General features: G+C 40.3%; 1 protein-coding gene and 1 non-coding gene across 7 annotated transcripts in view; one reads left to right on the forward strand and one right to left on the reverse strand.

Moving 5' to 3' along the window:
* LOC120568257 (disks large-associated protein 1-like) overlaps positions 1-26,394 on the forward strand; it is a 103,480-nt gene that overhangs the window by 63,612 nt on the left and 13,474 nt on the right. For 5 of the 6 annotated variants that reach the window (XM_039815646.1, XM_039815645.1, XM_039815648.1 and 2 more), the window contains 7 exons: positions 5,853-6,048; positions 8,218-8,500; positions 18,082-18,206; positions 19,296-19,421; positions 19,582-19,740; positions 21,832-21,914; positions 25,451-25,496. In XM_039815646.1, coding sequence (XP_039671580.1) covers positions 5,853-6,048; positions 8,218-8,500; positions 18,082-18,206; positions 19,296-19,421; positions 19,582-19,740; positions 21,832-21,914; positions 25,451-25,496 — 1,018 coding nt within the window. The remainder of the gene's footprint in view (positions 1-5,852; positions 6,049-8,217; positions 8,501-18,081; positions 18,207-19,295; positions 19,422-19,581; positions 19,741-21,831; positions 21,915-25,450; positions 25,497-26,394) is intronic. The other variant, XM_039815647.1, reaches the window with a different exon arrangement.
* Positions 16,927-16,999, reverse strand: trnak-uuu. Its single transcript has one exon. It is a non-coding gene; the product is annotated as a tRNA-Lys (tRNA).

Consider the following 26,394-nt stretch of genomic DNA (forward strand, 5'->3'; position numbering starts at 1 on the left):
CATATTCCTCTTTATAATCATCAAAGAGATGTGTGGATATCTGCAATGAAAAGCAGAGTGACAAATGAGAAAACTACAGAAGAAAAGACCTTTGTTGTGGTTAAATGTGGAGCTCACAACGCTTGTATGAGAAACAGAATTTGGTACAATGAGTCAGGAAACATAAGCTACTCAGGAAGTTACTATTGTCACTTGAATTAAATAGAATCAACATATTTCACGCTGTGATCCTGTGTTATTATGATGATTTGACAGTATGTATTTTAATCATATGTGGCCAGATGTGGTGTTGCCTTTACATGAGTCTGATTATCTAATTGGGAAACAATAAAGACATCTGTATGGTCACCCAACAAACAACTGACACACCTTTCCGTCACTCGCGCACACACACACACACACACACACACACACACACACACACACACACACACACACACACACACACACACACACACACACACACACACACAAAGATGGGATGAACCTAAACTCATATCAGAAAGAACCAGAGATGGACTTGACGCTAGTTGCTCATTATACTTATAGATCAGTTTTTATTTCTCTTATTTTTCAGTACCTCTGCACTGTGTAATTTAAATATTGTATTCTGGTTTGCTCCATTTTTCAGAAAACCTTTACACTATCGACTTTTATAATTCCCTACATATTTGAAAATTAACTTGATAAATATTCAGGATTGATGTCATTCATAAAGATCCTGTGTTGTAAAGAAAAACATGTTTTATGACTAAAATGATTGTGCTACCTTCGTAAATTCATTAGATTAATGAGGATAACTGCCTTTCCTTAAGGATGGACATTCAATTTAGAAAAAAACAATCCTGTGTTCTCTGCATTGAAGATTTTGAAACTGTAAGTAATTTACACACCAGTATACACCCAGTGTAATGCCTCAGTTTGCACCTGGCACCTTGTATTTTTAAATTGTTAGTGGTTAGTTAAATCCACTTCGTTCGGCACAATTGAAATGTTAAACCAGTGTATTTTTATTGGCTGAAAATAGTATTTATTTATTGTTCATTCTGTCTGTTCGGGGTTGAAAGGGCTAGACCCAATCTTCAGACTTCAATCCACCTCTTTAAGTAAAATTGTGGTGAAGCATTCTGACGATGCACCATACAATCTTGTCGCCCTGATACAGCTGCTAAAGGTGGCTCGGTAAGTCTGCCCCTCAGAGACATGTAGTCTTCAGTCTGATCTACAGCAGGAAGGCAGACATATCACCTTTGCCTAATTAAGCTTTCACAGCTCTCTAAATAGTGAGAGTAATTACAGTGTGTAGTCGAGGGACGGCCGCTCTGCTTTTTCTGTCCTCTCCTCTTACTGTGTCTTACACACACAGTGTATTGAAAAGGGATATTTAAAAAGAAGATCAGGGGCGCCTGGGTAGCTCACCTGGTAGAGCGCGCGCCCATATACAGAGGCTCAGTCCTCGCCGCAGCTGCCGCAGGTTCGGTTCCGACCTGCGGCCGTTTGCTGCATGTCATTCCCCCTTTCTCTCCCCTTCCATGTCTAAAGCTGTCCTGTCAGAAATAAATGCCACAAAGAAAAAAAGAAGCTCAGAAAGTGGGCTGAAGTGGGTTGAATTTCAGTTGAATTTTCAACTGCAGCTCTCCAGCTACCAGTCCACCACCATACTTTGGTCTGTATGGGTTTTGAACCAGCAACCCTCCGGTTCCCAACCAAACTCCCCAAAAATCCAGCAGATTCCGAAAAATTCCGGGGAAGGTATCCAGTTGGATCCAGTGTGTGTCCAGAGGTTGAGTTCCAGAATCCAGAGCAGTGTGTGCAGGAGTGGAGTGGAGGCGGGAGTCCAGACCAGGCCATGGGTAGATTAGGTTAGGATCTGGCGCCAAGTGACGGAATGTATCAAGTAGAGCAGCATGAGGCTGAGGAATGGCCACTGGCCCTGTGACTCCTGCGCACCTGACTTCACTCCTGGAGGGGGGGGAGGAGAGAGAGACAAGGCAGCGACACTACACAGGGGCAAAGTTCCTAACATAGTCCATGGATTAGCTGTGGGAGGCCGGGGCAATCCCAGCTGACATTGGACCAGCAGCGGTCACCAGGACGCGATATTAGGAATCCCACTATGGCCACGCCAAGACCCGCCCTTCAATAGCATTTATTGGCCAGGCGTCCATGCTTACGCAAGGTAACGTAACCCCATTTGTACAGGTCCTATCCCGTGACCAATCGGCTATCCTAACCTTAACCTCTCGAGGTCAAATGCCTAACCCCGACCAATCGAGCTGCTTCGTAGGCCGGGTCTTGGCGTGGCCATAGCGGGATTTGTAATTTTGCCACCAGGACCAGTCGCCAGTCTATAGTACAAAGGTAATTAAAATGTTAATTACCCCTGTATACTGTGTGAGTAGACATTGTTCAAGAATGGACCAGACAGTATCTTAAAAGACAGAAAGAAAAGAAGGGTGCAAGAAAGACATGAAGAGAGGGAGGGGTCAGTCACCTTAATACTATCAAGGTTTACAAAGCATGGATATCTAAATCAAACGTCTGGAGAAGTAGGAGTAATTGAAAGAGTATTAGACGTAACAAACTCCGGTAAGGGTATATTCTTACAGCTTTGTTTTGACAGTAGAAGTTTGGAGGGGATGTACAGTGCTAGCACATTAAAGACAGGGTTTTTCAGGGATTGGTGTTAATTACAGTTCGTAAATGCTGACTATACACAAATTATAGAGACTGAGTGGAAAGGAACGGAGAATTAAAGCTAAATGACACGTGTGAAGCTGTGACTCACTCAGACTGTTTCAGAATGACACTGTCTCTGGGAACCATGTCTGATGGTTATCTCCTCCGGCGGATGTCGAGTTACAGCTTATAGATGATACAGGTTGAGGGTCTGTTATAATAATAATAATAATAATAATAATGACTTTATTCAGGACACAATGGAAGATTAGAGACTTGAGTTGGGACATTTTGAGGATTTGGAAAAGTAGGAAATTAAATCCCTTTCACTTGGAGAACAACTTCATATAGACTAATAATAATAATCATTGACAAAAAAGGATATATTAAGTACAGTGATTATACAGAAAACAATTTAAGAGCAGTGGGAATATTAAAAAGAAATCGCAATATTACATTTGTGGGACATTGGCTGGGATGCTATTTTAGTATAAGTTTTGTATAGAGTGTTGATATGTGAATGTGAAATTGCAATGTAAGAATTTCACCGATTGGTTAAAAGAAAAAAAGTTGTGTTATATTTATTATATGCATTATTCCTTTCATCTGTTAATAATTAATTAATTAATTAATTAAAGAAAGTGCTCTGTGCAAATATGCATTACAGTTCCAATAAGTTTATGGTTTAGCTTGGATTGATTATTATTCTGTCATAAAGTAACATACACATAATAAACATGTCCAACTATAGACAGTACACATAACTAAAAGCACAGATAACCAAAAGAAAGAACACTGATCTAAAACAGCATGGAACATGGGCAGGCATGGACAAAAAGAGAAGAAATCATAACTAACGTGTAATGTTATGCATCAAATGAAAATCAAATGCACAATAAAACAACTAAAAGTTAACGTAACATAACATTACCTAGTGGTCATGGCCTTTCCCAAATCTTGAAAATATTTCGGTGACTGTGAGACAGACCTGAATGTAAGTTGAGACATGCAGAGTACACTTTGAGTTAAATACATTCACACATCTCTCTCCACTCTTTTAACCCAAAATTGAAAATGAACTTTTTTGTAGCTTTTTCCGACATTTTTGCCACTTTTTTTTTTAAACGTTTCTGTCCATTTCTTTTTCAGTTCATGGTCAATAAGTCTAATTGTAATGACATTACACCTAATTTTTGAGTTTAGAAAAAGCAGAAATAATGAATGATTTGAATAATAGTTAAGGTCAGAGGATTTTGAGTGGATCATAGACTGGTTTATGTCAAAGGTTAGTCAGGAGAGTCAGGAAAAATTTAAATGCTATGAAACGGAATAAAACAACCACAATTCAATGGAGGTAATCATTCATTTTATCTGCGAAGACTTTTGTTATGGGTTCCATACAATGTATGTACAGCCATGCATTCAAGTTATTTTGGGGCATTTTGGTTGTAAGAAACCCATATTTTTGATGTAGTTGATTTTTTTTGTGGTCTAAATTGTGACATACCATTTTTTTTTTCATCCGAAACCATAGTGAGAAACTACATGCACCATAAAATGCTGGAACAGCAGAATCCAGAGTACTTATTATAAATGTGTGTGTGGGTGAGGTTCCTTATGTGTGCAGAACAAAATTGGTTATTAATTAAAAGTTGCATACACAAAATCAATTATTAAACATTTAACATTCTACATGTGTATAACTTTGCTTTTGCCTGACCATGGACTAAGTCTTAAAAGTAATATCTAATAAACAATGTCCGTTCAAAAGACTCAAGGAGATTGTCTTAGATATTCAATAAGAACATGACTACTCTAACTGTGAGAGTACCGCAAAACCTATATGTATCATTTAGGAACTTCCATTACTTACATACTTCTATCTCTCATATTGTATTCATATATCAGATTTTCTAAGTGTGGCTCCACCAACCAAAGTGGATCTGAGGTCATAGTGCACATGCAAATATAAACTCTGAACAATGCAATGGTGGGAAAACAAGAGGAAGTGATGAAAGGCATTGCTAGCATTTACAATAGAGATCTTCAACAGGGGGTCCGGGACCCCTAGGGGGTCCGTTAGAGTTACTGCAGGGGGGCTGCCGAATTATGGTATAATATATAATATTTGGTATAATGTTTTGTCAAAAAGTATAATGTCTTAACAGAATCCAACATATTATTAACAAATATACTGTAAAGCGGCACATTTGTGGAAAAAAACACCCATTGATGATAGACTTACTGGCCTATAGGTAAGGTAGTCTCCACAGATACATTTAATCCTAAGGATTCACTGTGCCACATGCATGTTTAACATTAAAACATGATTTATTAAATCATGTCAACAGTTATTATTTTATTGTCTTATATTGTATTCTATGTACTAAAAAGAAGGCTTTAGGTCTCCCACACGTTACTGTAGGCCCTGTTTAATATGCAACTTCATTTTATACAATATACTGAATGTAGTAGGGGGTCCCTGCTCTGTCTCTCTCAGTTAAGGGGTCCTTGGCTTAAAAGCTATATAGGCTTATAAGCTGCTGAGATCCATGTTAATTTAAAACAACTCAATTCTACTCCAATATTTCATTAGCGTGGCTAGCATTGTTGCCCTTAAAGCTATCGGCCTGTATGTGGGTTGAATGTCTTCGCAGTTAGGAGGCAAAAATGTGATTTCAAAGTTGTTTAGGGTACTAGATATTCAAATAAATGTTTTCGCTAACTTTATATTCTTTGTTTTGTTGTTTTTGATCCTGCCCCGTCTAATCCATATGTACGATTGACACTTATGTATTTTGTGGAAAAGAGGCTTTGCAGCTTGGTATAATATTTGTACAAAGAAAATGGTCAGCTTGTTCTGAAATCTTGACAGCCATATTCATAAAATGATTTAATTGGAACACTGAATTAACCGTTGTTGCCATTGTACTTCAACTACAGACAATGAGTTGCAGATATTCTGGCTTCTTCAGATGTTGCTGTTGTTGACAAATGATTGTGTACATGCTGAATGAGCCGCCGAACCATGCCACCATGGTGGAATTATGTGTTTTTTTATATAACATGGATATGGATGACCACTGCTCTGGCTGAAATAGAGTATTGCAATGTTGGCTAAGTTCCTAGATAACTTTGTGTATAACCCTACATCTCTGTCGTCCCTCTGTCAGGATTTCGACGGAGCACTCCCCTAAACTGCAGATCAGGAGCCACAGTTACCTGCGTGCGGTGAGTGAGGTTTCAATCAATAGAAGCGTGGATACCCTGGACCCCAAAACCCTCCTCGACCCCAAATCGCTGCTGTCCTCACCCCAATACCGCTCACGCAATGAAAGCTACATGAGGGCCATGAGCACCATCAGTCAGGTTGGTTGCCAACGCTGCTGCCTTTCCATTCAAAGTATGCCCCATTCAATCATTTTACCATAGATACACTAAGGCTTGGATGGATGTGATGGGATATGTGGAGAGTGGTCTATACCACATTGAAAACAAAGCCATGACATTGATTTAATGCCATTATTTCTCAGTTTTTTTGTCTGTTTGGTTGATCTGGGAGATGACTCCAAGCACATGTAACCTATTGAGAGCTTGGGCATGATATAATATACAGTACAGATGTATTTCTTTCTTTCACTGTCTTTAAACGACGTGTTCCCTGTTTTCCAACACAGACCGTATTGACCATCATATAGTGTATAAATATACATAACACAATTTCACCATACCTTAATTTCTAAGAAACGTAGCATTTTACTGCAGCTTTGTTTTGGGTTTTAAAGGTGCACTATGAGTTCCTGCATGGTTTCAGCGCAATTTAATTTTTGTCTCAAATCGTACGCATCTCTCCTTGATCCGCTAGCTGCCTGCCCCCTGAATACACTGTGAAAAAGCCCAGTCTCGGGAGACAACACAGGGGTCGTAAACGTCAAACAAACACTGGGGGCACAGGCTGTGCACCAAAATACAACAAACCACGTTCCAGCCAATCACCGACAAGATGGTTGGGGTAGGGGGTGGGGGTTGTCGTCCCACATTGTTCTAATCAATTGCGAGAAGAGAAGCTACTTTAGAGGGCTAAGTTCTAAAAGCTAAAGCTTTCCATGAGGCTCTTGTATATTGCATGTATATTGCATACCTCTGGGCAGGCGCAATTTGCCAAAAGACTTTGCATTACATTGCAGCCAGGTTCAACTTTTTTTGCCGGATGACCCTGGGTTGTTTCTTTGTCATGCCGTGCGTGTGTCTGTCTGAACCCACCCGGAAGTGGAACCAAGCCTGAGGGGAAGCTTTGTTTGGATAAATCTAAGGAATACAAGTCCATTCCCTCATTGTTGGCAGAATACTGTTCAAGCTGTTCTTCAAAGCTTCAGCACGTGAAATGAAGCTGTGCCCAATAAGCCTTCATTTGTCCCACCTTAACCTTACCTTGAACCTCCACTTGTATTACTGTACTCATCCCGAACCTGTCCCTAATTACCATTACTATACTGAATTGCCTCTATTAACAGTTTTAATATCCTCCTCTGCATGGACCCAACCATAAAACCCAAATTAACCAACTTCCCGTGATATGCCTTTGTCTTGCAGTTGAGATCCTTTCAATTTGTTTTCCATTTAAGTCAATGTGAGTCAATGTGAAAATAAAGCTCAGTCATTGTAAAATAAAAAGAATAGAGCGATACAAATTGCAAATAGAATTCCAATAATGGGATGTTGCAGTAGGCTTGCTCTTTGTGTTAAAGACAGACAGAGAGAGACGCAAGAATTAATTTACTTTACATGAAATTTAAAAATTATAAATTTGACACCATAGTCCAAAGACTACGTAGTTAGAAACATTATCTTTAAAGTCCTGGCTGGATGGTTATAGAACACCAATTCTCCAATTCCAGTTTTATGCAATTTTGATGTCACAAGTCCCATTTATTTTTTATTTTTTTTATTTATATGTCTAAATATCAATATCAGTTTAACAGTAAATCAAGCAAGAGTAAAGCAGCTGTCGTCAGGGTCAGTGCAGAGCTCAGGTAAAATGTATGTGTATGTATAAAAAATGTACAATGTTTAGGGCTGCACAATTAATTATTGAAATCGTAATATGGACTATTGCATTATCCAAATTGGGGGCAATATTCTGAATGTATTGTGGTGCTGCAGAGACACCCCAGCCTACAATCCTATCCACACAGACTAAAGAATAAAAATCTTTGTTTGGTACAGATCCTCGCGCAAATCACAGTAGGCTATAATCATTTTCATTTTTGTTATTTTAATATTTTTCAATGACAATGTGAGAATAATGATACAAAAATGATCATTCCCACAAAACACAGTGAATCATATCGCAATTGATTTATCAGTCAGAATAACCCCAATTAGATATTTTCCTCATATCGTGCAGCCCTAAGAATGTTTTGAATGACAATCTGGAAGTTTCGCCAATGTCCATCCTCTTCATTATTCCCTCTGTTTCTCCCCTCCTCTCTCTCTCTGCCTGCTCCATCTCTGATGTCTTTTCCTCTACCTTTCCAGCTGAGCGAGGTGGAGTTGAACGGGCAGATCGAGCAAGTTTGTGAGCAGGTCTACAGTGCGTTGCAGGCCCAGGCCATGGAGGCTGCCATGGACAGCATGGAGACCATGGACACCCTGCCTATGCCGGGGTGCTTCCGGATGCGGAGCCACAGCTATGTGCGGGCGATTGATCAGGGCTGTTCAGGGGAGGAGGAGGGAGAAGGAGGGAGGCCGCTGCTCATCCTGCCTTCCTCCCCACCGCGTACATCCGCCACCACCGTCAGGACCATCCAGAGCAGCACAGGTAGGGATGTTCAGTCTGAATGTGTTTGTGTGTCTTTTCCCCTTCAAAGGCAGGGTTGGTAACTATATAGGGCTGTGGAATTAATCACAATTTGATCGAAATAGCAATATGGACTAGGGCAATATCCAAATCGTATGGGGGGGTGGGGGGCAAAATATGTGTCAAACCATTCTGAATTAAGAATTGTGGTGCTGCAGAGACGTCCCAGCTTACAGTAGACATTTGTTGTTAACTAGGAAGGTAAAACTTTTTATTTATGCTGCATTTGGCTTTCAATTCCCTTTGAGTCATGCACTAAGCACTTCAGCATGGCCTTCTCGCCCTTAAAACAGCCTAATTAAGAAGGAAAAGTTTAAGTCATACGTACGAGATGGCATCTCCTACGTAGGAGATACTATTCATGGCCAAAACCATTGTTTAAAGTTTAGATCATACGTACAACTTAAACTTATTTTTTGGCCGACTATCTTTTTTTTTTTTACCTTGACTTTCAGGGCTTAAAGTACCGAAAGTTAAAGTACTTATAATCCCTAGAATCATTTATATTATGTTACTGAATTATAATTGTATGTTTTAATGTCTTAATCACTTTAATGTTATAGCTGGTGAAGCTAATTTTAGTCATTGTATATACTTCTGGGTAGCTTAATCTATAATAACACATTCAATCATTTATTAGTTGATTTATATTTCTTTCGAACACGCACGCTGTGAACGGGCACTGCAGTAGGATAATTGCTGGGATGTTACATCATTGGCTAATCATTATGAGTAACAAGCACACTGCCGCTTTAGTCTGGGAATAGTATTCACATCTGTGATAATATGATGAGCCAAATGAATCAGCTCCCCAGTTCTCTCAAGAGAGCTGACAATTATCTGGCCTTCCTCTTTCAAGTGACTTTTTTTCTTTCTGTGGTGTCTAATGAGATGGACTGTTAGTCACATTTTGTACCTACGTCATTCCAAAAAGTTCTAATACATAATGTAAATATGTGTGAATTTATACATTGGATTCATCTGTAAAGCACAGAATTTATTGACTCCAGCTTGCCAAAACCATTCACTTGGATGTTTGTAAAATAAAAAAATAATTGATATTGACAAAATTTGACCCTGAAGTCAGTGGTGAAGTGCTGTAAAATAAAAAAAATAAAAAAAGAAAAAGAGTTGAAAAGGACAAAATTCCTCTTGGAACAATGTAGGCCACTGGTTTAACGGGGATCAGTTCAAACCTCATTTTGTTATTGTCTTCTTTTTAATCTGGACTGCAGTTTTGTAGATTACATGAACATAACTCTTCTTACTGCAGAGATCCCTTTGGGGGGAAGGGGGGGGAGCTGTCTAGTGTCTACACTGTATCAGCGACAGTTCTGCTTGTGTGCTCAAAGGCACGTTGACAGAACTCACAGTCCAATACGACATCATGCAGTTACACACGTAGAACGAGTTATGAAATGCTTCGGGTTGCAGTTACGTACATAACTGCACTCAGCTGTGCACTGTAACAATGAAGCAGAAATCTCACAGAGATAATCTTGTAAAAGCCGAAAAAAAAAAAAAATAAGGCTGTCTTCATGCGTGGTATTCAGATGAGAACATGCCAGAGTGGATGCCACAGGGGACTTGGTGTTGGCTGTTTGGTATTAGGGTTGTCTTTATTTTCAAAGTGCTCAACTGGAGATGACCTACATTTGCTGCTCCTCTGGCAATTCTTGTAGAGTTAACCAAGAGGATAAATGGACATGCACACACACACACACGCAGATAAGAACAAATGTGTATATATATATATATATATATATATTATTCACTCATGCACACACTCACACATTCTTCTGCAGTCAAACAGTACAGTAGATAGTCAGCTCCACATCCACATGACTGGAGATTTTGCTGATGAATGTTGGTCCAATGTCCACTAAACTGAGTTGTCCACTCAGGCCTATTGTGCAACTGAATTGCTATTACCAAAGCCCTAAGCAGCTTCATTTGGCTTTTTTTTTTTTATTTGTTGACTCATCTACAGTGTGGTGTATTTGATCCAACATGAGTTTTAACCCACAAGGCAAAAAAACACAAGGGAAAATATGCCGTCTCTCTGAAAAGATAAACCACCAGATGACAATATATCCAGTGAGGAATCTGTTTTTTTTTCTCTCTCGCTACCAAGAGAAAATGTCATTGACCGAGCAGTAGTTACCCTGCCGCAAAATCATATACTGTGCATCAACATCATCAAAATACTCCTGTTGACTGTTGTTCGGGTAACTAATGCAGTTAGGTAACAGAAAAGTTTGATTAGAGTCTTATCTTTAGTCCCCCCTGAATATTCCAATATTCGCTGTTATAAAACGAGCTAAAGAGCCGCTAGGCTTGTTCACAGAGCTGTTCCCGTCCTGATACACTGACAGTTTTGGAATCCTAAAGAGAGTTTTCTTCAGAGGAAACTTGTACTTCTACCTTTATTAAAATTGTGGGGCTCCAGGCGACATTTTGGCCAACTTCGTTTAAAAAAAGATGCACAGCTGTTACCCTAGGTAGCCAGTGTTTAGGATGGAGACACCGGGGGAAAAGACTGGCAGGAATGGCGGTCCTGAGATAGCAATAAGCGGAGCGAGAAGCTTTAAGTAATTCACATTTGTTGTGGATCTGGGTAGTGGATGGGTCAAACAACCCAGGACTTTCACCCAGGAGACCGGGGTTCTCTCTCCCGCTCTTGTCACTGAAACATACATTTTGTATCAATCAACTGTCAACTGTCCCATTCTCGTGCTGCATGTCAGTTAAATGTACGTCCCGACCCAGATTGTCAAAAAGTGACGCCAAGAGTCCCGACCAAGCTAGTCTAAATATGGCTCTAAAGGAGACTTTTTTACATCAGTAACAAACGCCAAAGGCACCTGACCAAGCATTACTTTTTGATGCGATGGGAGTGACAATGTGTTGAAGATTTGGTTTAGCAACATTATAGACTGATGTATAAGAGTTCTTAGGCCTGTTGTATCTAAACTACGGGACTCTAAATCACCTGTTAGAAGGCAAAAGTTGGAGTCAGAGGTTTCAATAGTAAAATGCAACTTAAATGAGGTCGGTGTGAGTTAAGCAGCGGAGCAGACTGATGAGCTGTGTAAGCCCAGTTAATCACCTCCTCTCTTTGTGCTTCCTCACAGATCCAACTTTCCCACCAGCCCTCTCTGTGTTCTCCATTCAGCCGCTGAGGGCACACTTGACATCAGCCAGATAACGTTCTCCATATTTCTTTAGAGAAAAAACTCTGAGACGTTAGCCCTTCATATATTACACTCTACAAAGCCTTTTTTCAATGCTTTCTCTCAGTATGATGTGTGACCCTTCTTAAAGGGTAATTTTTCCTATTTTTCCATGCAAAAATCTTTGAAATTGGTCCAGTATTGAGCAAAACGCTGTAACTGGCAGATGCGAATTGGGCTGCAATGTAATCCCATAGGGCACTGCCAGTTTCTGTCCAAGTGCTGTTTTTGCCACTGACAAGCTCAGATTGCCTGACGGCATTATGGAAAGAATCCCTACAGAGGTTGACCTTTTTGTTAAAGAGTAAGGTCCTTTTTGTTTAAATAGAAACAGCCCCGAAATTGCCATCGCCAAACTCACCAGACTCCATGTGAATAGAAACTGTCAGCTCAGCTTTTACTTTTTTAGTGGAACTTTTCAGTGACATTACAACTTTACAACTGTTTTTCAATGTCAATATTTCCTTTTTCAGTTCATTTGCAATGCCAAAGTGCCTGTCCTAGCTCCACAAGTATAGAGCCCCAAAACCCTTTATTTGGCATTACTGCCACGAACTACACATATCTGCATTCATTTCAAATTTAACTGTTAATAGTGTGCATTACATTTTACTGCTTGCTTATGATGGCTATTTAGCCACAGCTGGAGGTGGCAGAACAGCTGACATTGACCTGACATTGATACTGTTGGTCATGCAGGCCAGTTGAGCAGATGGCACTTGGCCAAGTTGGAAATAAATGTATCTGAGCAGTGGAGGGGCCAGGAAGTGTGGCTGTTACAGATGTCCAAGGTACAAGGTCATGCCCCATACTGGGAGACTCATGCAAGTCAGAAAAAAGTTTGCATAATTTAATATTAATGGAAGTGGTTTCTCATAAAGGTTATGCTTGTCATATATGTGAAGTCCCCCAGGGTTATTCCCCTTAAGTGGGATTCAGGCAAACATTTTCACAGACTGCTGAAGGCTGAAGAGAAGCAGAGCAATGTGAAGAGATGCTTTAAGTATCCAGGCTTAAGGAAATTAGGAGGTGGGGAGACACTGCAGTATTTTATGATGCCAAATTGAAGCATATTCCAATTTCAGATGATTTGACCTGCGTGAACGTTTGAGCTAAATCAGTTCAGCAGTGTCACCCAGTGCATGGACACATTTTTAGAAACTATGGTCATGAGTTTTGGGTAATGACCAAAATAATGAGATTGCAGACACAAGCAGCCGAAATAAGCTTTCTTGGCAGGGTTTCTAGGGTCGCCCTTACAGACCATTGCTATATAATGAAACCTGGATACAGCAAAAGCCCGTTCATTCCTATGAGAGTTGCTCAGTGGCGCATGAAGCCAAAAGAAGTTCCTAGTATAAAATTACCCGGATGATCGGCGCTGCTTCAACATTATGAGGCCCATAGAACAGGAGCAATAGAGACCTCCGCCAGGCGAGCCGTCTACTTCCGGTTTAGTGCTCCACTAACTTGAATGGAGATTAAATGATTTAATCGTGCGTCTCTTCTAGACTTTCGAAGGAAGTCAGTTAGAATGGATCAAATTCTGATAGTGAAACGAGTCATTTCGTATGGGTTGTGTGCTCGAAAAAAAAGTATCCACTAATTTACAGATGTCTCTTTTGCCATGTAAGTCTTTTTTTTCTAAAGTCTTTTTGGTCCCCATGACATCACGGGACGGACACAGAAGTTGTAATTCCGCTGTTTGGCCGATATGTCAAATTGGCTTTAAAGCTCGGCACACTTCCTGGGGGCCTGTTAAGTGTGATTTATGCTTCTGCGTTAAATCTACGCCGTGGCTACGTACCTAGCTACGTGGAAGAACGGACCCTACGCCGGACCCTACGCCAGACCCTACGCTGTAGCCTGACATGCACGTCTCAAAAACATTTAACTACACGTTGCAACAACGCACGTCGCTCGGCTGTGGCTTGCTAGCTTTGCATTACCCCCTACTCATTTTCTGGTTTTCCTTCTCCATAAACAACATGAAATCAAGGAGAGGGTTAACTTTTCCTGCTCCAGATTTCCCACCATGGTCAGAAAGCACAGGGGAGACACTTTGTTTCTCTCACTATGACTCTAGAGTGGCTACTCGCTCCAAAGGTAATCATCATCACTCTCACTCGCTCTACCACACACCACACACACACACACACACACACACACAAATGCCGGCCCTGCTATTATCTTAAACAGATCGACGCACACACCAACGCAAAAATATAAACTTCAGGCCACTTACGTAGGCTACGGAGAAAGCTCTGGTGGAGCTTCCGCAGGACCATAAATCCCACTTTACAGACAGGGTGAGAAGCTGTGACATTCAAATGGAGCCGGGAGTAGAGCTGCTGTTTGAAACCAGTTATGGTGGTTTGGACATTGCATTGCAGTTTTTCTTGATTGCTTTGACCTGCTTAAAGAAACTGGGATCCACTCGGTTTTCATCATCACTGTCTCAGCAGAGCAGAAGACACCTCTTGCAAATGTGTTAACCCTTTCTCATTGGTGTGACACATTTTCCCCACCCTTTTGCAGAACAGTTAACACGGATGTCATTCAAGCAGTCCAAACTCCATTGTTTTAGCTATGGTAACCAAACAGAAAGCATCTGTTCCTATGAGTAACTATTAGAAACTACCTACATCAGTATGACATCACTGAAGCACCTGTTTGACACAAATCTTCAATTAGCAATCAGTCTGCAGGGTTAGTCCATGTGGCCCCATTGTCAAGACAGAAGAGACTGAGTATCAATAGTGGCTATTTCTTACTCTACAGTAAGATATGTTTATACTTCACTGTAATAGATTTTATTTTGGTTTACATGTATTTTGTGTGATATTTACAGTATTTCAGTTTTCAGCCACAGTTTGAAAATAAGAATCAATGGAATCAATAAAATTTGCATCAAAGCATTTCTGATTCTGGATCCAGTTCTTTGCAAGAAGGCAAATTTGACAACAAATGGCACTGGCATGAAAACTACGTACAGTAATAGACTACAATGAAAAGCAATGGTGCACTGATTCGCACTGAGTGCTGTATTTTGTATTTTGCTGTCCACTGTGTAATGGTTGATTGGAAGAGCTCATACACTTGTTTGCAAGTTGTGTAGTTTGAAGGCAAAATTTGGTTTTGTTGCATATTTTGATAATGTTTATAAATGTTTTGGCACGGTTAGAGCCTTTTGCAAACAAAATGTGTCATTTTGACGATGAGTGCCACTGTTTCGGCCTGTGTGTTAACTATTTTGAAAATGTGGAGTTTGAGTTGGCTGCTGCGTCAAAGCAATCAAGAAAAACTTGTAATATGCACCTTGGATGCCTTGCTGTAGAGGTATTCCAGGCATGTCTAACTGGGAGACCCTGGGGCAGACCAAGAACACACTCAGGGGAATACATATCCCTGTTGGCCTGGGGACCTCCGGGACCCCGCTGAGGAAGTAGTTAGAGAAGGGCATTTCTTCATTTGTATGTATGGGGACGAGGAAAGTTAGAGTGACCAAAGATTCTCTCAATGCAGATATGGCATGTGCTTAAAGTCCCTTAAAGAGAGACACAAGAACAAATCTGAATCTATCCTTTGTCACTCAAGCAGAAAACACATTATATGTCAGTCAAAGGAGCTGACTTCCAAGAGCAAGAAGCTAAAGATCCCTCTTTCAAACATTGCCCCAGTGAACCTTTAGCATTCTGCTGATGCATCAAAAACCAAGTGATGAGCCGCCCTGACCCTGTCTAAAAGCATCCTGAATATTCTGCTGAAACACTTGAATTACAAGAAGCCAGCTCTGTCTGAAGACGAGCAGAGGGAGAGGAGTGGTTTGCCACTGTGGATGACTGATTTAACAGAGACAGGGAGGAGGAGGCTTTTCGCCATGTAAATTTAAATTTCCAGGGTAAAAATCTTCCTCTATGGGGATTATCCTCATATTCCATGTTTAGCCCTTAGGCGCCCTTACAGCCAACACTCAAAGTTTGCATCTAATTCTAAGTATTACAGAGACATAGATGGAGAAGGCTGAAGACAGATGTGGGCAATGACAACTTTGATTTTTCTGTAACAACCGAGAATTCCCGGTAATTAAAGTACACCAACCCTGTCTTCTAGAAATAACATTCATACGTACAACTAATGTGCAAAAGCAAATACATTTTGAAGGAAACATAATACCAACTGATTTTATATTAAAATAATGAGGAAATGTTAATTAGTGCATCTGGCAAGTAACAAGGAACAAAATGTTGATATTGCATCATTCAACTTTTTTTGGTTATGTTTAAAACTAGCAGCTTTTGGTAAGAGTCAGAGGAAGATCATAGTCTTGTTTAATATGGAAAAAAGTCTGCAGTGACTCCAATAACGTGCAGACAACACAACATGATGTTTAACATTTAACCAAAACCACGATCCTTCTCTAGCATGAACCAGCATGCTTTTGTTGCCTAAATCTGACACAGCATCCTGCATGTTAACCCCAATCACAGTCCTGCCCTTTGTGCATCCACCTCTCTTTGTATGGCACATCAATGTAGCTAGCCTGGCACAAAGGTGACGGTAAGGCAAGGCAAGGCAGCTTTATTTGTATAGCACATTTCAGCAACAGGGCAATTCAAAGTGCTTCACATAAAGAGCAGTTAAAAACAATAAAAAAAAATTAAAATACAAGAATAAAAGTTACAGTGCAGTATAAGAAATTAACAATTATGTAAAGAAAGGCAGTATCAAAAAGAAAGGTCTTCAGCCTTGATTTAAAAGAACTGAGAGTTGCGGCGTACCTGCAGTTTTCTGGGAGTTTGTTCCAGATACTGTATGTGGTGCATAAAAACTGAACGCCGCTTCCCCCTGTTTAGTTCTGATTCTGGGGACAGAAAGCAGACCTGACCCAGATGACCTGAGAGGTCTGGGTTGCTTCAAAGTTATAAGTGAGTTCATTAAATGTAATTTTGTTATCGCCAATTTTTCCGGACCTCTGACCTTTAATAAACATCAGATTTGGACCTTTGATTGATACGTTTGAGGACCCCTGCTTTACCGACTGAGCTATCCAGGCTTCGTGAAGAAAATCCTCTGGGAGAAAAGATTATCTAAGACCTGCATGAAGGTTGATGATCATGAGAACTGCAGACACGTCACACACAACAAACACATCACCTGAACAGGGACTTGAACCCTGGACCCTCAGATTAAAAGTTTGACGCTCTACCGCCTGAGCTATCCAGGCTTCATGTGCCTATCCCCTCTGGAGGGAAATCATCACCCGCAGTCCAAATAGAGGTTTAAACCAGTAAAAACCATAAGGCTTTAGTCTGTTAACAGGTCAGACCATTTGCACGTTGCCTTGGAAATCAAGATGGATTGCAATTGGATATGTGATCTGAGACACGTGGCTAAATATAAATAAAAGTGTCCTAATAGATTGGGCCTTAAAGTCTTGTGAACATAACACTCTGTAGTAAAGCCAAGTGTACAACTCTTCACAGTCTCCTCTAGTCAACATCCTGCAAACAAGCATGGAGGTCGAAAATAGCTGGAACTACAGATACATCACACAGTAAACTTGTCACCTGACCAGGGACTTAAACCCTGGACCCTCAGATTAAAAGTCTGATGCTCTACCGACTCAGCGATCCAGGATTCAGAGAGATATATCACGAGAAAGGATCATCCAAATTCCAAATGGGGATTGAGCCAGTGAAAACCATACAACAAAGCTTTTGTCTGTTAACACCTCCTTCTGGGCAACATTCTATCCAGTTGGATGAATGTCACATTTCATTAGGCACCTAATTAAAATAAGCGAGTCGAGCATGATTTTCAATCTGCAGAACACAGCAGCCTTCATTTGCGGTATATTTGTGCATTTTGTAAATAATCACACATTTAGCTCTTGGTTGTAAGTAAGTAAGTTGTACGTGAATATTGAATGTTTTAAACATGTATTCATGTTCCTTATATGTTGTGTGTCTCAGGCTCTGCAAGGGAAGTTTGTGAGCTCAGCGACAGCCTGAGCTGAACTGATCAGATTCCAAAGCATCACATGAGCAGAGTCACACCATCAAACTAAAACCTCGTTAAACCTCGTTTAGTTCAGTGTTCATGAGATCAAACTAGGAAATGAAGATCACAGTGTGGCTGGAGTCGGATCCAATTCTCCTGTATACAATCTTCCAACTAACTGAATATGAGCAGTTAGCGCTGGAGATGTTTGTTGAACAGCTGGGAGCAGTGTCTGAAACTTATACAGTTTAGAATGTTAATTTACTGTATATTGTCGCCCCCACCCGTCTTTCTCATTCTTTGCAGTTTCATCTTGCATCACCACCTATAAGAAAACCCCTCCACCAGTGCCGCCCCGAACTTCAACCTGCTCCACAGCCTCCAAGCCTTACATCTCCATCACAGCCCAGAGCAGCACTGAGTCTGCACAGGTACTGCACAAGTCTATTACGCTTACCTGCCCCTACAGAACATCAGCGCTTCTATTTGTGTAATAATGTACATTATGGGCAAGGCTTAAACTACCCTAAGGGCTTATTCCCACATTGCACATATGGAAGCACTCACTAAAATATGTGGTATGTGTATGTTTCTCTGTAGTTCAGATTGTTTAGACAGGAAAGAAGAACACCTCTTCAACTCTGAAGGTACAAAAACCTGCACCACATGCTTGAAAATACTAGTCCTTTTCCAAGAAAACCACCATGAGGAAACTGAACACACACGTTGAAAACATGTTCTAAATTTTTGATTGGGTGGGCTAGACACGTTTGTGTGGGCTGAGCCCACCCCTGCCCCTATCTTCTGCCTGCCTTGCTTCTCAATGTGTTTCGTACCCCAACTGTGATGCAGCTCAACCCAGCAACAATATCACAGCATCAGCTCATTACATTACATTTATTTAGCTCATGCTTTTAACCAAAGCATTTCACAATAAGTGCATTCAACCAATGTGGGCACAACCTAAAAAGTGCAAGAATCATGCAAGTACATAGATTCAAATATGTTGATCTTCTTCAAGTGCTACATTTCGAAACAATAGGAGATAGAGAAAGAGTTGTATTTTTATTTTTTGCATGGGCCAAGGTGAAGCCTTAACAGATGAGTCTTCAGTCTACGGCAGAAGATGTTTTAAGTTTCTGCTGGTTCGATGTCAATGGGGAGTTTCTTCCACCATTGTGGAGCCAGGACAGCCAACAGTTGTGACTTAGTAGAGCAGTTAGCCGGGCCCCCTTCGTGGTGAAGGAGTATCAAGCCAATTGGCAGGAGCAGAGCGTAGTAGATGGTCTTGGGTTTTTGCTTTGATCATGTCCTGGATGTAGGATGGGCCTGATGGGCCTGAGCCATTCACAGTCCAAGTACCAGTGTCTTGAATCGGATTCAAGCAGCCCCTGAGAGCCAGTGCAGGAGGCAAGGAGCGGGGTAGAGTTGCTCCCCTATCCCCCATAAATGATACTATGTGATATTAATGGTGATATTAACACTGAAAGCAATGCTCCATGTTTTCTAAAACCAACCAGGATGCATACATGGAAGAGGAGGGACCCAGAGGTGACATGACCATCCAATCAGGGCTCAGTAACTCAACAGAAAGCATTGACAGCATGAAGGCCCTGACAGCTGCAATAGAAGCTGCAAATGCACAGGTTAGTGCTTTGGACTGTTAATGTACAAATAAACATTTCCTCCCCCTTAAAATGTTTCCCAATTTTGGGAAGCAACTATTTGTATAAACACATTTACATTGCTTTTGTGAATATTGTATTCACAATGTACTTAATGTCTGTTGTCATTATTTCCATGTAGGTCCATGGACCAGCCAGTCAGCATGTCAGTAACAGCACCATGACAGTCAGCACCCCCACCCCCTCAATCCTGAGCAGGGGGCCAGTTGTTGAAAACCACCGGGATGTATACAGGAAAGAAGCACTCAGGAAGGGCAAATGTCTTTCCATAGGCATCCAGGTATGTATGAGACAGCAGTGGTAGCGAAGAGACATGGAGGAGGAGGCCAGAGGACATAATGGGCTTCATTTACATAAACATTATATAGAGCCTCTATATCTGTGTTTCTGCATACACATATCTACTCACAAGTCACTATTACCTCCCCAAATCAAGAGTATTTGTCAAAGCATTGATTTCACATACAGTAAGACCCTGTGTTGACATGAATTAAGCAATGATGTCCTTCTTATGATGTAACCAATGTGATTATTTAATTGTTGTAGTTTTAATTGGTGTTACTATAGGTGATTATTAGGAATTACACAGCCCTGTTGAATACTTGATTCTGATTGGTCAATCACGGCATTCTACGGTCTGTTATTTCTGTACAACAGACTGTTGCTAAGTATAACAGACCATTGCTAAATATAACAGACCGAATCCATGGACGGAGACTCTGGTGGACCATTTTTACATCAATTCAATCCTTTTTCCCTGCTTGTTACCTGCTCTGTGTCGCATATATTTGACACCACAAACATAAAAACCACATCAATGCGTTCGCAAGACCTTTATCTTTCTTGTGACAATAATATTTTTGCCAATTAGACCCACCATTTTTGAATTACAGAACAAACTTAAGAGGTATAATTATCATCAAATGGACATGTTTGACCCATGGAAGATACTGTCTCCCCCTCGTTCCTCTACTCCCTCACTGTGGAAATCACCTTAGCTACAAGTTCTGACACATACACACCTCCTATCATGGAGACTCTTTACTGTAGGCCGTGTTGTCCTCTCTTTTCAGGACAGCAATGTAAAGGTAGCTCAGATCAGCTGTTACTATTGATATTAACTATATACCTGTGGTGACGATGGCCTTTACTCAACCATTGTCGAAACACTTTAGCAACACGTACTGCCAGAGGAGGAGGAGAAGAAAAGGAGAGGATAAGAAGAGGAGAGAAAGAAAGGAGGAGATAAGATGAAGAAAGGAGAAGAGGTGTTATTTGTCAGCTAACGTGATGTCATGATGGACCAATTGACCAACTGGCTGACTCCTAACTGACTTCAGGCCTCAACACCAACAGCTGTTTTCACAGAGACAAGACTGTAGCGCACCTTAGATAGTCCTGCTTCTAGCTCAAAAACCCTAACTCCTATCGCTTAATGTTTAATACTTTGGCAGATATCACGACACCCTGCATCCTGTGCTAGAATGGTGTGTTGTGTAAAAAATGTGAGGAACGCTGTCCAAAAAGGGCATGTTCTTTTAAAAAGCCTCAGAGAACGTTGAATATTTCAAGTATTAATGTGATTTGAAAGTTGAATGCTACTGAACATTTTATAGTTTGAATAGAGTTTCTTGAAAATTCTGAATGACCAAACACAAACTCCTCCTCCTATCATGGAGACTCTATACTGTAGGCCGTGTTGTCCTCTCTTTTCAGGACATGTCAAACAGCAGATTTACTGTTAGTCAGTGTTATTCGGATGTGCACCAAGTAGTAGGCACACTGTCAAAATTTCCTGCGGAATTTTCTAGTTCTTAAATATAATATTTTAAACAGGTCTTACATTTCCCTACGTCCATGTAACGCTACCGCTAATGCACATACAGTAGACATTTTTTCTTTTATTCCGTGGTGTTGTAGTTCTTTCTTTCACTAGTCCAAATATAATTTGCTGTGTATGTTCAGCTCATTATTACTCCGTGTTGCTTTTATTCTATTTTAATAATTTGATTTACTTTGCAAGTACTTTTGTGACTCTGCATTTTGTTTTACTTTTATGACGTGATAGACGTCTTAAATGTCATTCATAAAGGTCTAAAAAAGTCTTAAATTTGACTTGTTGAAACCTGCAGATATCCTGCTGAAGAGCCCTGGACTGTGATTACTCTGAGAAACATGCATGGAAATCAATTACAGTATAATATATCTAGCTTTTCCCCTGATGGTCTGAAGTCGCTACATTTGTTGTTAGTTGCTTTTTTTAAATAAAGTCGGTAAGAGGGTCTGAAAAGTCGCTAAATCTAGCAAGAAAGTCGCCAAGTTGGCAACACTGACAACATTATTCCTAACTTATACCGCCTGTCTCCTGTAGGTGGATGGACCAGAAGAGGTTCCAGATCCAGAGGACCCATCCAAGTTCACCTCGGTAGGGGTGCAAGTAGAGGATGACAGAGGGTGAGGCACACATTTTTCTTTACTTCTCTTTAGTTGACTTTTTATTCAGTATGCACTTGACCATTTAACATCCACAGCACATATGAGCAAGGCTGGACAATTGTTTTCAGAGCAAGCAAGGACAAGTTATTCATGAAAATAGTATTAAAACAATAGTTAAGTGCACATATACACTCTGAAAAACAGTTTTTGTACACTCTAACAATAATTTCTCCCTGTTAATACTGGCCATTAAAAGGTCCCTCTCTAATGTGCTTCCAATCTAAGTGATGGGGGACAAAATCCACAGGAGGTACTAAGCTTTCAAATTATTTAAATCAGTGTCAGGTGTCCAGTATCAGGTATCCAGTATGACATTAGCCAAGATGCACTTCTTTACACTTCACACCGACATATTTTGAAGATTGAACGTTAGCCCTCATGTTTTCCTTGTGTTTGTGTGCATTTCGATCAACACAAATACTTCAAATTAGTAAATGAATGTGGTGAATGATTAATATGTAAGCATGTAGGTATATAGGATGGATGCATAAATGATCTTAAGAACAGTGTAGAAAATGGAAGACCTTAAGCTGGATTTTTCCTTAAAAAATGTGTTAAGGGGCTATGCCGTACCAATGTTTACCCATCTAGAGTGCTGAGGTGATATCAACAGGCGCTTAACTACTTATATATCAAAACCTACGGCATCAGGAACTACAGTGGGACTCCTGTTAACCCCTAGCTTCGACTATAAATTCCAGCTTTACCCTAACATAAATCCTAAAATATTAGCATTTTTTTGTTGGCAGTTTAGTGCATTGTTACTTTTGGTGATAACAAAAGCTTACTCTGAGACTGGAGAAAAAGTAAAACTATGTACAGAAATTGTGATAGCCACGGTACAAGCATATGTTCTTACATACCAAGTAAGAAAGTAAAGTTTTATTTTTTCTATAGCCTTTCAAAACCTAGGTTAAAGTGCCCATATTATGAAAAAATCACTTTTTCTGGGATTTGGGGTGTTCTTTTGTGTCTCTGGTGCTTCCACACACATACAAACTTTGAAAAAAATCCATCCATGCTGTTTTGAGTGAGATACAGGTTTCTGAATGTGTCCTGCCTTCAGTCTCCTAGTGAGATGTTCAAAATCGGCTCGGACTGTGACGTCACAGTCCGAAATGAGCTGGCAAACCACAACCGTTAGCTCGTTAGCATGCTAACCGTTAGCATTAGCATGCTAACGCTAATGCTAACGCTAGCATGCTACGTCGTTCTCAATAGCAAAGCACTGCTACAACACACACAAGTTCACCATAATCTACAAAAGAACTACTTACATGTGCGCCCTCATTTAGAAGTCTCCCAGCTAATCTGCCTTGTAACTGACCAAAGTTGGAGAAACAGGCTTTCTTTTACTGTCTCTAGAGTTAGCTAGCTGACATGCTCTACATCTGAACTACTGAGCATGTGCGAGTGCAGTCAAAGATAGTAGTGAAGAAGAAGATGAAAAGAGGTCTCACTCTGTAGCTAAAACAGAAACCAGGTGAAAAGAGGTTCTGCAGCAGTGAGAGAGAGCTGTGCAGTACAACAACAATATGGTGTTTTTTGAAAATTAAACCATGTAAACCTATTCTGGTACAACCTTAAAATACAGTTATGAACCTGAAAATGAGCATAATATGGGCGCTTTAAAAAGTGCTTTACAAAAGATAAAAAGGTTAAAAGAACAAAAGATGAGTAAAACACAAACATTACACAACAATTAGAGGCATATCTACTCAAAATAGAGCATATGGCCCAAGCACAACAAAATTTAGCAAAGAGATAGGTCTTCAGCTGAGACCTAAAACACCCAAGAGAGTTTGCTGACCTGAGTCCCAGGGGGGAGACTGTTCCACAGCCTGGGACCCAGGCAGTACATTTACTGCTGAATTTTGCACTAGTGAGCACACTGTAAAATCAGATCACTGAGTAAAAGATCAAAATCTGTGGCCTATATTTAATTTTTTTGTTTTTTAAAGTTTTTTGCACGGTTTTCTGATTAGATGCTGTCTTCAGTTATTGAAGTCATGCTACATGAGGCGTATTTTCCGTCAGACTAGCCGAGTCTAGCTGAGTCATTTACAGCTGTCGTGTAATCATTTCTCTCTCTCTCTGGTCACAAATAAACACCCACAGACTCATCTGCCAGGGATATCATCTGCAATAATCTCTAAAAACTGTGGCTGAGGACCAGTTTCAGTGACTTCTAGACTTCTCTGCAATTTTCTTCAGATGGCTGTCTTGTTAAGCTACAATTTTGTTAAATAATGTAATGAAAACACATGATACACAAGATAATGGCAGAATAATATCCATGCAGTGACATGTCTTGTTGATGCACTGTACTGACTTTCCAATAAAAACCTTTAAAACCAGAAAGCAACCACTTCTATTTACCTTTAAACATTTTTTTATTTTTATTTTATAAAAGACATCACACATTAATTCATATTTCTTTAAATCTGCCAGTGTTAGGCAGCCGGCTAATTTTTAACTGTAGTCCTTTGGCCAGATGATTTTAGACCAGAGCAACAGGAAACAGCAAGACATTAGTACAGGTTAAACTATACAGACAGAAGTCAACAAGACACCATACAGACAGCTAGAGCAACAAATCAGCTTTCTCAATAAGCCATGCAAACTGAAGGAGAAAAGGAAATATTTCAGAATTTTACAGCACCAGTGTTTCTGATACCATAGTCTATATAACTCATGAATTTCCGCTGGATGCATGTATTTTCCGTTTCCTTCCGCTTTCTTTGTGTTGGAATTTTAAATTTGGTGGATTTATGAGGACTATGGTTGACTCCTCCTCAGATCTCCGCAGGGTAAATTGAGACCGCTAGCTAGACTATCTGTCCAATCTGAGTTTTCTCTCGCACAACTCTTTTCTAGCGGCTCTGTGCGGAGTTTAGCGCCGCCCATGACGATTGTGATTGGTTTAGAGAAATGCCAATAAACCAGAGCATGTTTTTCTCCCATCCTGAAATGCTGTGTGGACTAGCTAGACCCTCTTCTGCTTCGCAGCCTGTGGATGGTCTAGCAAAGCGAGACTACTGATACCATAACCCTGAAATGAAACTTTGTAGTGTACATAAAACCATCCATTCATCAATGTTCTTCCTTTGCTTTGAGTCTGGGTCACAGTGCTAGCTAATGACACCTAATAAATCATTAAATCGTGAAATTGTTGCGTGGGAGCAGGGGCTATTCCAGGACTTTTGATGTGGGGTGGCACAGGGGGGACCATTTATCAGTCGGGGGGCATTTTGCATGTATGCTTATAAATATAATAAATATTGGATAGGATAGAACAACATAATGTAATTATTCTAAATAAAACATCACATTCACTTGTTTTTATTTTAAATCAATTGTACATCAGATAAATAACACACATTTTCTATAGGCTCACTTTTTTTGAAAAATAATTCCAGTGCTGGTTCCATGGTATCAGACGTGAAACAATCTTGGTGCTTATTATTTTCTGTTTGTCTACTTCTTGTTGTCAGGTATCGTCGGTTCCAGCGCTCCAACAGCGTGACAGCAGCTGTACAGGTAAGCTTCCACTACTGCTCTTTTGTTGTTGAGATACTCAGCTCAAATCATTACCTGCTCCAAGGTACTTTGGTTTAGAGGATTGTGCAGCCTTCGCAGAAGTGAATAACTTCCCAGTACAATACTGTATGTAGTTTCAGGAAGGCTTCACTTTTTGTGTCTTCTTATTTTTGAGAGTTAACCGTATGGGTCCTTTCATATCATTTAGTGTTTGAAGGATGAGGGTTTCATTCAAGTCCCTGATAGTAGATACATACTCAATGATGACCTTTTATTTTTAGACAGACATTACATATTTCCGTCATAGTTGTAATTCTAGTAAAGTCGCTTGAAACAGCATTCAGCTATCTACTGAACCCAGAAATCAGCACATTTCCTTGTAAAGCTTTCAGACTGTTTATGAAGCTGCGGTGTGTAGGGGGCAGAAATTTGGGATTGACCTAAAATGAATCCATACCTGAACATGATGCGCATAAATACATTTTCAAATAAAATGGACCCGGAGATATTAGACCCTATTGAAAATGAGGGAGACTCAAACAGACCCAAATAGAGGAACACGATAATCTAGTATGGATCAAAATAATGGATCAACGCCTTTATATCAAACATGGACAGAAAAAAAGGTCTTTTAACAATGTTCAGTTAGTGGAAAAAGCCCTGAGTTACATCAAGGTTGTGATGATACATCTCCTGTGATGAATATGATGCACCACCTGATCAGAGCTGATACAGTCACAGACACAGGATTACAATTTCTAACCGGCACATTTAGACTGAATATAATTTGCAAGCGAGTGGACCTCTAGTGGTGAGATAAAGACTTAACAGAACTGCACCGACCACTCCAACAACAATCTGTCAATTCAGTCAGTTAAGTGAGGGTTAATGCTCGACG

Source organism: Perca fluviatilis, chromosome 11 (genome assembly GCF_010015445.1).
Source record: "Perca fluviatilis chromosome 11, GENO_Pfluv_1.0, whole genome shotgun sequence".
Taxonomy (NCBI): Eukaryota; Metazoa; Chordata; class Actinopteri; order Perciformes; family Percidae; genus Perca; species Perca fluviatilis.